Source organism: Anopheles gambiae, chromosome 3 (genome assembly GCF_943734735.2).
Source record: "Anopheles gambiae chromosome 3, idAnoGambNW_F1_1, whole genome shotgun sequence".
NCBI classification, from domain to species: Eukaryota; Metazoa; Arthropoda; class Insecta; order Diptera; family Culicidae; genus Anopheles; species Anopheles gambiae.
Window position 1 is genome coordinate 80,499,189 of NC_064602.1, and position 13,532 is coordinate 80,512,720.

At 42.3% G+C, this 13,532-nt stretch overlaps 1 protein-coding gene across 1 annotated transcript in view; it reads left to right on the forward strand.

Moving 5' to 3' along the window:
* Positions 1–13,532, forward strand: part of LOC1278320 (frizzled) — a 237,979-nt gene that overhangs the window by 54,697 nt on the left and 169,750 nt on the right. Inside the window, exons 2-3 of the mRNA XM_061654703.1 lie at positions 1,843–1,962; positions 8,047–8,241. Of these exons, the coding sequence (XP_061510687.1) occupies positions 1,843–1,962; positions 8,047–8,241 (315 nt within the window). The remainder of the gene's footprint in view (positions 1–1,842; positions 1,963–8,046; positions 8,242–13,532) is intronic.

The window sequence follows — 13,532 nt, forward strand, 5'->3', positions numbered from 1 at the left end:
ATTTCATCGCAATGGACTAATTTACCTGTGGTCCCGTGGCGTACCTTTATAGCAGCACCCTTATATGCTGTGTGCACGGCGACGGTGTGACAGGCCGATCTGCAGACGTTGGAAGTGCAGGGAACTCACATGCTGGGCAACTGGACCGGAAAAAGATTAGTCCATCTTGTGCCGAACGTCTTGTTTGTGGTCCTGTTTGCCTCGTTACGTTCTGTGGCGCAAGTCGAAGAAGATTTATTGAACTGGGGACATTTAGAAAGGGGTTTAATGTTGATGTATGCCGTGGCCGTGTGTGAAGGAGAGTGTACCATACGTGCAAGATATACGCTGCTGTGTGCAGCAAACAGTTGGATAGCTCTCTTCCCGATTGAACCTAGGAATTGTCATTTACGGAGGGGTTTAAAGATTGTTTTAGCCAAAAACTTGCCATCAAACGACTTAATTGTGTGAGGTTTAAGGATATCTCGACAATAAATCAAGCATCAAGCGCTTTCAATGTTTTGTAGAAAATTTAAGTAAAATCGTGTTTTTTTTCACCAATTATTCTGATGCCAAATTATTGATTTCAGAAAATCAAGTTCGATATTAAAGACATTGGCCGTAGATACTATTTAACGCCAAATGGAAATGATGCCATTTGCGTGTGTTTTTCACTTGATATTACAATAAACTTTGAGCAACCTGTAGGTGAGAGTTGTCCGCAGATATATTCTATAGATCCTACAAGACCTGAAGGAATCAATTTCTACCTGGAGAGACACCCCGTAGCAGAGACTAATATGTTTAATATGTCCAGGAAGTGGTATTAATTATTATGTCTAGAGAGCCTTTTTAGACCGGTAAGACCTCGTAGATCGTTGCGCCAAAAGGATACGATGGGTGATCAGATGATGTTGGTAAAATACAACTTCATTGATTATTAGTCGAATAATTCGTTTCCTTACTATTAAATCTTGTTCCTTAGATATTGTGTGGTTTAAAGGAGTTTCAAGGGTTCTCATTATTTTGGGACACTTAAATGCACCCTTTAAGGATATTTGAAATCCAATAGAAATTTCCAATGCGTCTGTATTGGAGATATGCTCATTATCATACAATTTGTTGTAGCTCAAGATATTCTTCATCAAATTTGTTAGGTATCTTTGCTGAAAAAGATCATCTAGGTCAGTAGTATTAAATGAGATGCTCATATACAATCCATGTCACCTTGGAATGTAATTTTTGTAATACGTTATTTTGAAATTGTGATCTTAAGTGATTCGTTTATTGAGAAATGTACCAGGTATTATCTTCTTTATAGCTTCCGACTGCTACACTTTTTAGTTATTGACCACCGTTCTCGTATGTGCAGTACCAATAAGCCTCTATTATGGAAACCAGATGCGATGGGACGAATGCTCTGCTGATATTATAAAGCTCTTAGTAAAAAACAACTTCAAGTCAAAATACTAATCCATTAGCATGAACCCTATTCGATTACAACTCTTCCGCTGATGGATTATGGTGTGCGATGAAAGCCTATGGACGGTTTCATAGTACTCGATTTGTACCAAAAACTTTGAGAAAATCATAAGCCACCTGCTGCACTATAGTACTGCTCATTAACGTTTGCACCTTTGATGTTGGAATTTAATCGTGCTAGGAACGAGATTTCGTACTGCCACGCGAGCTCACTCAATTGCAACCGTTTTCCACAAGCCTTAAAAGCTTTTCACACTAATAACTCCTGTTCAAATTTTATGATTCAAATTCAAAATTTACCTTGCGTATCTACTGTACTATTTGCAGAAGCACTATTTGAACTAACATTTTCCATATATTCCGTTTGTGGTTTTATTTCAGGTTACCAAGGATTGCGGTGCACCGTGCAACTCGATGTTCTTCTCGGAAAACGAGCGCACCGTGCTGAAGTACTGGGTCGGCTCGTGGGCTGCCGTGTGCGTGGCGAGCTGTTTGTTCACGGTAAGTGGGGAAGGTTTTTGCGGGTGGAGGACATGACGCTAAGTTCGTGCCGAGTTTTATAGCGTTCGAGCATAATACAATTACTGTGCCGGGAATATGAGTTTTGCGAACGATCCATGACACATGCGCGCAAAGCTGCGGAAGAGCGCGTGATGATGAGCCATGAAGCAGCCACGGCGACGAATGATGGTAGGAATAATGATGAACTGGTGGTCGCCTTCACCCGGTGGGAAGCGGCTGCGGGTAGAATGTGCCAACACGAATTAATAATTACTAAAGTTTTCTTCCGCACACCGTGCTGCGATGTTTGCCTCATCTTGCCCCTTCTGGTGCAAAAAATGATAATGAAAACGATGCTTTTTGGTGCAAGTTTTCTGTCTCTCGCAGCCTCTGTACACCGGGTGCGTAGAGCGGAAAGCCGTCCGACGGAGGCTGAACCGAGGTAGTTGCTGCGGTAGGTTGGCGCTGCCATATTTTCTCGTTGTTTGTGTAAAATCAACATTAAAATAGGTTGGAACAGGTTTTAATTTCTACACAGTTTTCTGTTGAATATTTGGTTGTTCGGATCATCTGCCCGACAGCAGGAAGCCACACAGCGCCACAGCACTCGAATTTTCCATTTGCCAACTCTGCCAAGCATCCAAGGGAGCGGCTAAATAAATTCAAATAAATTATAGAGCTTCTCGCATTTCGGATCGCGCACTCGAGTTCCTGGAACGCGGAAGGCAACCAGTCCCCGCACAGAGCGATCTGCACAAGTTTCGCTGGATTTTCGGACACGCTCATCTGCATTAACGGGAAACCCTCTATCCGGTCGCTGCTGCTGCTGCTAGTACGCTAAATTTGGTCGAATGAGTCTACACACTACCAATTAGCGTGTGAAAATTAATTCACATCCGGCACACGTGGGGAAGATAGATATTCGGGCCAATCCTCACCCGCACTATCATATCCCGGCAGGCCCGACGAACCTGTCAGTCGAGTCAGGATGCACCCGCCGACTGTCCCCGGGCTAGGGTTTTGTGGAATTCCAGGAACCACCGGGATGGCTCATGCGGTTCTGTGTACAGATTTACTCCACCAAAGATGGGATTTTGTGACGCCATTCCGAACAAAGCCCAGCATCCTGCCAAAAGGTCGGTTTCTAATTGCAACCCAAAAGAATGGACAGCAACGAGATTTTGTGGTTCCGTCACAGGTGCGTTCGGACCTTCGGTTGGCTCTCTCTCTCCTTTTCATCTGTGGTGGATGTCGATGCTTTTGCCGTTGTTTGGTGTGTGTGATAGTTCTCCTCTTGAACACGTTTCCAATCCCTGGGATGAGGTTGTTTTGGGTGGGGGAGTCGGGATTGTGCAATTGAATTGACTTGAGCTGTTATTTTCGACCCCCCGGAAGTCACGTTTGCACACTGGTTTTGTTGTGGCGATGCACAGGTGCATGGTTGAACGCTTAACACACGTCTCTTCTTTCAGGACGACCAGGTTAAACGAGAGAGGTTGAGAGTGTGGTTGAGAAGGAGGTTATCGATTTCTTCCTCCCTTACAGATATTGGAGATGGAATGCATGCTGAGTAGAATTATTTGCTCTACTGTTAGGGAAACATGGCAAATCGTTTACAGTGAATTGGTATCGATCTGGCGCTCTAGAGCATTGCTTATGTATTTTCCTTTGCTTTAGAACGAATGGAATGTTGTCTACTTATTCACAAACGAAAAACGCCTGACGTAGAAATATTACAATAAATGGTCGGCAAAACGGAATGATTCCTACAATGTTTCTTTGATACCTATGCTCCAATTCACCATCAGTTTATTTATACATTAATCAAAAATCATAACCCATTTCCCGCTGCAGGCTCTCGAGTTGCAAATCATCCACACTGCACTGCACATCCATTCGCATTCTTTCGGTGTTTTTGTTTGATTTTTCATTACAAAAATAGCTTTGCTCTTCTGTGCCCAGTGGCTCCCACTCTGATGGACAATGTCATATCGAAAGCCAGCAGTACGTACGTCCTCCGTTTTCAATCATCTCCGTGTCATATTTGTTTGCTCGTACCTTACTCACCCCGTTATCCTTCATCCAATACCATGCAGGAACATCTCATCAGAAACAAAAAAAAATCAGGTCAAGTTCTTTTTGAAAGTCCACGGAAGCTGAGCTGAGCGGACGGTGGTGTGTTCCTGCTTTATTGCAATGCCAACTCAATCAGGCTCAACCTGATTTTGTGTGCGAGCTTTTGGCAGCGTTTCAACAAATCCCGCATAATGTGGATTGAGATGGCATTGGTTTTTTTCTTGCTATATTTGTTTCATTGGTCCTCTTTGGGAAATCTATCATCGCAAAATGGATGGTTTGATACGCTGGCTGCTGGTTTGGTGGTGATCTGCAACTTTGTTTGCACTTTGATTGGACAAGCTGCATGGGGAATGTGAGGTTGAAATGTTTTTGGTTCTAAAATTTCATTAACAAAATTGCCCCATTGGAGGTTTCTGTGATGAATGTGGATTTTAGCTTTTCATTTGCATGAAGCAATATAATAGCATTTTTTAGCAAATGTACCGGAAGGTTGAAAAAGACGGAAGTGTTGACAAAATTCCAATGATGTGTATGTACATCGGACGTCTTTTAGAAGGAAAACAAACTGGCATTTGAAAAGTTATGTTCAGTTTTGCCATTAAATGGTTAATGGTCAGTTTCATCCACATGTAAATGCAGTGAAATTTAGAAGTTCAAGCGTCTTGTAAAGTTTGTAAGTAAGTCGAGATAGCTTCAACCAATAATAACTATAATAATGATAAAAATAATGAAAATTATCTTCTTCTTTGGCTCAACAACCGATGTCGGTCAAGGCCTGCCTGTACCCACTTGTGGGCTTGGCTTTCAGTGACTAATTGATTCCCCCCATAGCAGGATAGTCAGTCCTACGTATGGCGGCGCGGTCTAATTGGGGATTGAACCCATGACGGGCATGTTGTTAAGTCGCACGAGTTGACGACTGTACTACGAGACCGGCTTACATATAATGAAAATTATAGTAATTATTATAAAAATACAATAATAAAAATAATAATAATAATAATAATAATAATAATAATAATAATAATAATAATAATAATAATAATAATAATAATAATAATAATAATAATAATAATAATAATAATAATAATAATAATAATAATAATAATAATAATAATAATAATAATAATAATAATAATAATAATAATAATAATATTAATAATAATAATAATAATAATAATAATAATAATAATAATAATAATAATAATAATAATAATAATAATAATAATAATAAGTATAATAATAATATTAAAAATAATAATAATAATAATAATAATAATATTAAAAATAATAATTATAATAATAATAACAATAAAAAGTAATAGTGAAAATAATAATAATAATAATCATATTATTATTATTATTATTATTATTATTATTACTATTATTATTATTTTCACAATTATTCATAATATTATTATGATTGATTTTATTTATATTATTATTATTATTATTATTATTATTTTTATAATTATTATAATTATTATTATTATTATTATTATTATTATTATTTTTATTGCTATTATTATTATAATAATTATTTTTATTATTGCAATAACAATAGTAATAATAACAATAACAATAATAATAATAGTAACATTGATTAATTTTGTCACTTTGTGTGCATCAGTGCAACTGAAAAGTCATGTTAAACCATGGTTAAACCAAGTCATGGTTGTTCCTCTAATGCAAGGCTATAAAGTTGCTTCTCGACCTCATCTGCGGCTAATACATGCAACAAGCTACGAAATATTGCTCTATGTGTGGAGAAAAGAATCATCGCAATTCAAAAGGAATAAAAAAAAAAACACTACAACAAAGAAAAACACAACAATCCCTATTAGTATTGCCTTGTTGCCGACGAAATAAACGTCACCACCATTTCAAACCGGCGGCGCGCTATAACAATCGTTTGCTAAATTGGCAAACTTTTTGCTCCCGCCCTCAGCCCCAGTGACAGAAGAAGAAGTTGCGCACTGGCCGCGCTCGCTCCTCTTTGTTTCTGCATTTTTTTTTTTTTTGGTCGAAACTTCTCCTCAAGCAAACCACCACCGCCAGGTGCATCTTCCCCGGCACCTTCCTTAAGGATGCACGCCTTCCTGCCCTTCGCATTTGCATGCTCCTCTCGTGTTCAACTGTGTGCCACTGGTTGGTAAAAATCCGCGAAATCCTTTGCCGCCGCTGACAACATTGCGCAAGGAAAATGCAAGCGCAAGATTTATTGCAGCCCCGGTCACTTGCATCCAGCAGAGAGGGAGACAGATGCGAGAGTGGGTGAGTTGGTGTGTTTTTCGAACTTCTTTTGAAAAAGTACCGGCAGCAGCAAGCAGCGCACGCAAACACGGCAAAGATTTGAACAGGAGGTTGGCGTGTAATGACCGTGCTGCACAGAAAAGTTCCCTCCCTGCTGGGACGGGATTTTTTCTGTGTGTGTTTGTTGGTTTACGGGATGCACCGCCATCGTTCTTCCCATGGTTTATTTCCGTTAAAATGCATCCGTTTCGTGCGCCGCACGCCGGCACACATTTGGCTTACATTTGCATGGATGCACCCGCCGAATCTCGAATGTGCGCAATTTGTGTTTCTCCCTCGCTGTGTGTGTGTTTGTTTGGCGATTTTTCGTGCCGATTGGAAAAGACGTCGGTGTGTCACCTTTTGTGGCGAATTTGCACACGCTCTAAAGGGGCAGCAAGCAAAAAAGCCATCCCACTACCAACCAGCCAAATGAAAGATGCCGCCAGAAGCGTTTGTGTGTGTGGGGGGGGGGGTTTGTGGTGTGCTTGTCGGAGAGTGTTTTTTGTGTTTACATTCGCCTACCAAACGCGGATAGATGGTCGTTGATTTGCCAACTCCGCGCTCGGCTCCACTTTTAGCTCCGTTTTTGCTACCTTAACTTCCACTACTACGGAGCAATGTTTACTTCCCGTTCGGTGCATGGCATGGCAGTTGTTCAAACAATTGCAAAAAGTGCATCAACAGTGTGTGTGTGTGAGTGTATGCAGCTGTATGCTTTCCATTGCGGTCGGGTACGAATCCATCTTCATCGTTCGTTGCGGCTCGCACGAACGGTAGGCAATAAAGTAATGCTCCACGGCTTCTCGAGTGGCATGCATCATGTCCCTCTGCCCAAACGCGACCTACCAACTGTGTGTGCCTTTGAATGTCGCAGTTCGGTTAAAAAGCAAGAAGCAAAAAAAAAACGAATGTTAACCACGAACTTTCAGTGCGGCTTCCCATCTCCGGTCGATTCCGCTGCCTTGTGAATCGAAGTGTCCTCGGCCATCTGAACACACTGGTGAGCACGAGCACGATAAAGCGATCAGTGGAGCAATGGTTGGAGACGTTTGCATACTCGTTCCTTCATTCGGAGTTCGGAAAAAAATAAAGAATGTGCACAAGAAACGCATCACTACCTCCATCGCGGCCGCGCAACGCCCGGCCCCGGTGATGAATCGCACAATTTACGAGCGTTGAGTGAATTTCCATTTGCGGATTCGTGTACGCGCGCGCCCGGCTCGAATCGTGATTGATGGAAAAAGGCGGTTTAATTTGCTCAGGTCCTTCATCGTGCGGCTAGCAGGGCTAGCATTGAAGCACGTCGCCGGGGTCCCAAAGAACCGAGCGTCGCTCGATGGGAAACGCGGGAACACGCTCTCATTTGCCTGCGCTTCGTTCAAATAATGATGACGTCCTCTGTCCGGGGGCACGGTGCGTTTTGGGCGAGTTGAAACAAAATACCGCCGGCAGAATGGCAGCAAAAAAGGCACTGTTTTGTGTGTGTTGGTTCGTTTGCTACCGGGCAACGGTTAGGCGATTTTTTAATTTGTTGCCCGTCTGTTTTAGCATTCATATTTTGCCAATGTTTATCCTGCCGGCGCTGGCTGGTGCTGGTGCGTTGTGGGAGTGTGTTTTTGTGTATTTCATTTGTTCTTATGTTTTTTTCTTCCTCACATATTCATGCATTTTTTTTCTTCTCCCCGTTTGCCTTTTTTTTTCGCTTCACAGGTTCTGACGTTCCTGATCGACTCGTCCCGTTTTCGGTATCCGGAGCGCCCGATAGTGTTTCTCGCGATATGCTACCTGATCGTCGGCTGCGCGTACGTGGCCGGTCTCGGTGCGGGCGATTCCGTCGCCTGCCGGGAACCGTTCCAGTCGCACATCAAAATCGGCCGGATGCAGATGCTGTCGACCATCACACAGGTAAGTGTAGCTCATGCTTGGTCTTGGTCTCTGTATTGCGGCAGGATGGACTTTTGGGGGGGACGGTGGACGTGGTTTTGATTTCTAGGATAAATCAATTCGAGTATTTCGCACGTTTAAGGAGGCTCGAATGGAGAGTTGTTTTTTTTTTACTGTGAGAGTTGATGGCTGATTTAATAAGAAAGTATTGGAAATGAATATTTAACTTATATAACTTAGAGTTTTAATTTTAATGTAACTACAGTTTGAGAACAAAATATGGAATTCGAATGAATTTGTCTCAGATTGTAGGCTTTTATTCAACCTGGTTGTGCTTTCCATACCCAATTCACCTGCTAGTATATAGAACTTCGACAATTTTGTACAATAATCATGCATCAAACAATCATTTGGTGTTTTTGTTTTTGTTTGAAAAAAGGTTATTTTTTTAGTGTTAAAACATAGCTTTGAATTGTTTACTGTTTTCGACCATAAAGTGATTTGCCAAACAAGTTGATTTACATCTGTTGTAAAAGCAAAATTTAATAATAAACTGTCCTAAGTCGTACACTCGGGTCAAATGTTGACGTGCGAGCCATTTCTGACTTGAACTTGAAGACATTGCAGTGGAATCAATCATTTGAAATCTTATTTTAATCATACATTTGAAGCATTTAATGGTGCATGATCGTGCCTCAACAATCAACTAAAGCAATGACAGTAAAACTTTCGCAAAAGCTGTTCAAATCAATTAGATTTTGCACTAGAGTGGCTCTACAGAGTGTCGAGACATAATTACAGTTACCAAATGTCAAACGACTCAATGAAATGATAAAATAAAAAAAAATAGAATCTTAAAATAAATAATGTAGATTAAAATCTAATGTTTACTCAATTTCTTCGGAAAACTTCAGGCAACTCATTTATATAGATGTTTTAAAATGAAGAATTAAAAAGCCGGCATAAATTGTGCGACAAATTAAATACAACTTCATCAACCCAGGAAGTTTTGAATTAATTGGCCGAATTCTTCCGTAAATGCTTCAAATTCTTTGAAGTCAGATGACTGACAATTCAGTAGTGTAGTTTTAATTTAAACACTCAATAATACTTCAATCAATTTGATGCCTAAACAACGTAAAATTTGAAAAAAATATGAAAAGTCTTACTGTTTTTATCATGCAGTGGTAAATCTTCAACGTATTTTCCAACCACTTTCATACAATCCATTCCAATCAGCGTAAACATATTGGAGATATCAATTATGGGATGAAGGAATCACAACCGTTCTCCGCGGACACCTTCAAATTGCTGTGTCCCGCTCAAACGCCGCCTCTCCCATGTGACCGTTTGCAAAATGTAATATTCTGCCGGCTAATAGACGTTATGTGTGGCGCACATTGGCAGGTTTATTGAATGTGGCGTGACAGCAGCAGTAGCAGCACCAGCAGCCAGCAATCACCTCTTCCCGGGCGTTATCTTTTTCGTTTCGGTGCAATGTGTGGCAAATATGTTATTGGTTCCTTACCATGGGAAGTTTGGATATAAAGGGAGAGTACCGCACCAGCGTCTGTGTCTGTGATTCGAAGTCAATTTTCATACATAAATGTCAGACGCTCTCGTACCTCTTACCAGGTTTGGTCCTTCGAGCCGGAATCATTCGTATTCGGCGAAGACGTTGCTGCCACACTGATTGACTTTTGGCAGTTGTGATAATATTGGTTTTTACAATCGGACCAATATGTGTGCTGGCAGAGAGAAAGAGAGAGATAGATCAATGGGAGAAAGTGCTACTTCGTTCTGAAGGAAATGAGACTGTCCAGCAAATGTCAGGCACACATCGACTGGGCAGGAACGTGCCTGAATTGTTTGGTCTATGTGTGTGTGTGTGTGCGCGCTCAAACGCTTGTGTCCTTCCACAATGAAGCAGCTCCCACTCACGTGCACTATATGAATCATCAGTCGCTTTATCATGTACGTACGGACCGCCAAAGAGTTCATTATTTGTGGACAACGTTCCCCAACTCCAGGACTTCGATTCTGGAGCGCGAGGGTGGTTGTTTGGGCATTCGGAGCTCACGGAGGGTGTCACAGACTGCCAGCAGACGCGCATATCGATGCGACCACATCGCTAAAAGCCCGTGTATGCGCTCCCTGGGTTTGCTTTCCCGGCCGCTCTGTGGTAAGGCTTCTTTCACGGCTGAATGCAGTTATCGCACAGTTCCGTGGTCGTCCAGCCTGCTGCTGGTGGCCGGTTCGCGGCATACGTCAAACGCGTTTGGTGGAACTGAAGCATAATGCGGCCGTTGCTGCTGATCTCCTGCGGTTCCTTCCGCTGCTGATGCTGTTCATGCTGCTACATAGCTTCGTCGCGGAAAGTTCAACCACCTCGCATCACTCGCTCTCCACCAAACCGCCGTCAAGTGGGTCGATGGTTCGGTGATTCTCGGACAGACACACACACACACACACATGCCAACTCAGAACCGTGTGTAGCCAATATCTATCGATTCAAACAATCGCCCTGAATGTGCGTACGCTCAGGCCTTCCCCCGGGTACGCATACCTCCACACTCCTCCACCCCTCAACCACCACAACGACATGTGGTTAAACCAGTTCTTTGTTATTATTTCCATCTTGGATGAAACATGTTTCCTCTACTCGTTCTCGTTTCACCGTTTTCTCAGCGCAGCATACCCCGCTACGGGACGGCCCTCGGACCTTTGTGCTATGTTGCTTTAGCTCTCTCACACACACACACACTCATCCTTACTCCCGTACAGCTTCCTTTCCGAGCGTCGGATCTCTTCCTGAGATCCGTGCTCCATCGAAGCGCAATGCTGCTCGCGCTCTGTGCGTTAGCTTACCATCGGCATAGCCCAACCATTCCTCTCCAGGCTTGATGTCTGAAGAAGCGAGGGGGGCAAGAGCAGGTTTGGAGGCGGTTAACCGTAACGCGCCTATACCTTTTAACGTACGTTCTCCGTCAATGCTGTTTGTGCAATCGGGGAGGGCGCGTACCGTTCATATGTGCGATGATGATGGTGGAGGACCCAATGCCGCATGGGGAGGGCAGGGTTCCCGGCTGCTGGATAAAGAGCGTTAAAGCTCCGCGCGGGATGTGGTCTGCGCACGGATCGATTATAAAGCAATATTTGTAGATGGGGCTGAGGCAGTGGAAACGTTGAGCAAAGAGCGCAGCAGACACATCGCTCGGAGCTATTTGGCGATGGTTTTGTGCATTATGTTTGGAGGTTCGGTCGTGGAGAGGATGGTTTTTTTGCATACAAGTTGTACCTTTAGTGATTGTTTTGGTTTGATAGAGAAGGTAAGCTTTTGATGGGTTGTTATTCTTTTCATGATGGTATGTAATCTTTTTTTATGCTCATATTATGGTTTTATTTTTATGAAAACATGACTGCAAAGCACCTGTACCGAGTTAATGGCTACAAAGTCCCCCTAATAAGATGATCCTTCATGTATAAAAATGATATTTTGACTGGTACATGAGGAAATGTTCAGATATTAGGAGTTTTTTTTCTTTTATAAAATCTATTCTATCTATTTATAAAATATATCCTGGCTCGAGACAGCTCCTACTTCTGACAACTCCGGCTACGGATGACTCTGACTGTAATGACTCCGACTCTGGAAGATTCCAACTTCAGGCGACTCCTGACGACTCCAGACGACTCCAGACGACTCCAGACGACTCCAGACTACTCCAGACGACTCCAGATAAGTTCAAATGAGTTCAGACGACTCCAGACTCCAGACGACTCCAGACTCCAGATGACTCCAGACTACTCCAGACGACTCCAGACGACTCCAGACGACTCCAGACGACTCCAGACGACTGCAGATGAGTTCAGACGTCTCTGTATAATGCTGATCTTACTTTCCTTCCGGAGTTGATTCTGAAATTTTCTGAGTAGGATCCGAGTCTCTCCTCCAGAATTCCAGAGAGCATCGCGATCAATGAAACTTGTACTTTTATATTATTGTTTTAGGATATTGTACCTTTTAGTAATCTAATCCATAGATACACTGAAAGAATACAATAATGTTAGAATTGATGTGTATTTTATGGTATCTTCAAAACTGCGTAAACTGTTCATTTTGTAAATATTGCCTGACATTCCCATGTATAGTACTCGGGAACGTAAAACACAAACTTAATTATCCCTATAAAGTGAGTGTTGTTGACTTTCGCTGGAATTACTGGTACATAAATCAGCGCTTTTATTTTATTGGGGAAACATTACAATCACGTTCGTTCGTGTGTTGTGTACTCGTACAGTTTCAATAACGCAATTTCATGAGTGTTGCGATGCTGGTGAAATGTTGATATCAAATTATCATTTCCAATGAAATACTCATGCGAAGCCATTGTGTATGTGATTTTATTACAACGTGTGACACATGTGCTTCCTGTGGAAATGGTTTCCAGTTTTCCTCAGACTCTTCCTCCATATGTTTACGGAAATTATTTTAATTAAAGACAATTTCATATTCAACATTCCCGTGGAATTCGGTGTGTCTCTTCTGTTCTCGTCTCTTCTCGAAACATTGCCATAAAAAATGAGAAAGCAAGTGAAAAACATAACAACAAAAAAACATCAAACACGAAACCGTCACAGGAATGACTCCCTCATGCGATGACGTAAGGAGTAAAGAATAAAGCGTGCTCTCTCTCTCTCCCTCTCTTTCTTTCTCTGTCTCTTGACCTCAGGGTGTGTATATTTATTGTATAAATATTTATGCAAAGACGGATTGTTACCTCGTGTGTGTGGATCTGTGAACTGAAGAAGTCTACAATAGACCGCGCACTCCCACCACGAAAAAAGCGAAACCCCGTCACGCGCGAGATTGATAGGGTTAAAAGATTCTTCTTTGGGCTTCCCACTCTCCTCACCTACCCACGAGCACTCGTTTCCGTGAGTTTTTGGTATAAAGCAGGAAGAAGAAGAAAAAAAAACGAGCAAATGCACGACATTAATTCTACTTCAAAGTCGCGCTTGCGATACACGACGGTGGATGGCTAGGAAGTGCGGGAGCACAGAACCGGATGACGGTTAAACTCCTCTTTGCCGGCAGCTTTGGCTGAGCTTTCTTGTTGTGCTTTCCAGCAGTGGAATGGATGGGAGCGGGTTACAACACGACACAAACAAAATTCACCCGCCCCGGGGTGTACAATCGCTACAAATGTTTTGGTGGTCGGGAAGCGGACGGGTTTTCTGTTGTCCCCTTATCAAGCCTCGTTGAGGTTATGTGTGTGCAGAAGGGTTGGTTACTGGGAAGGGAACGGAGA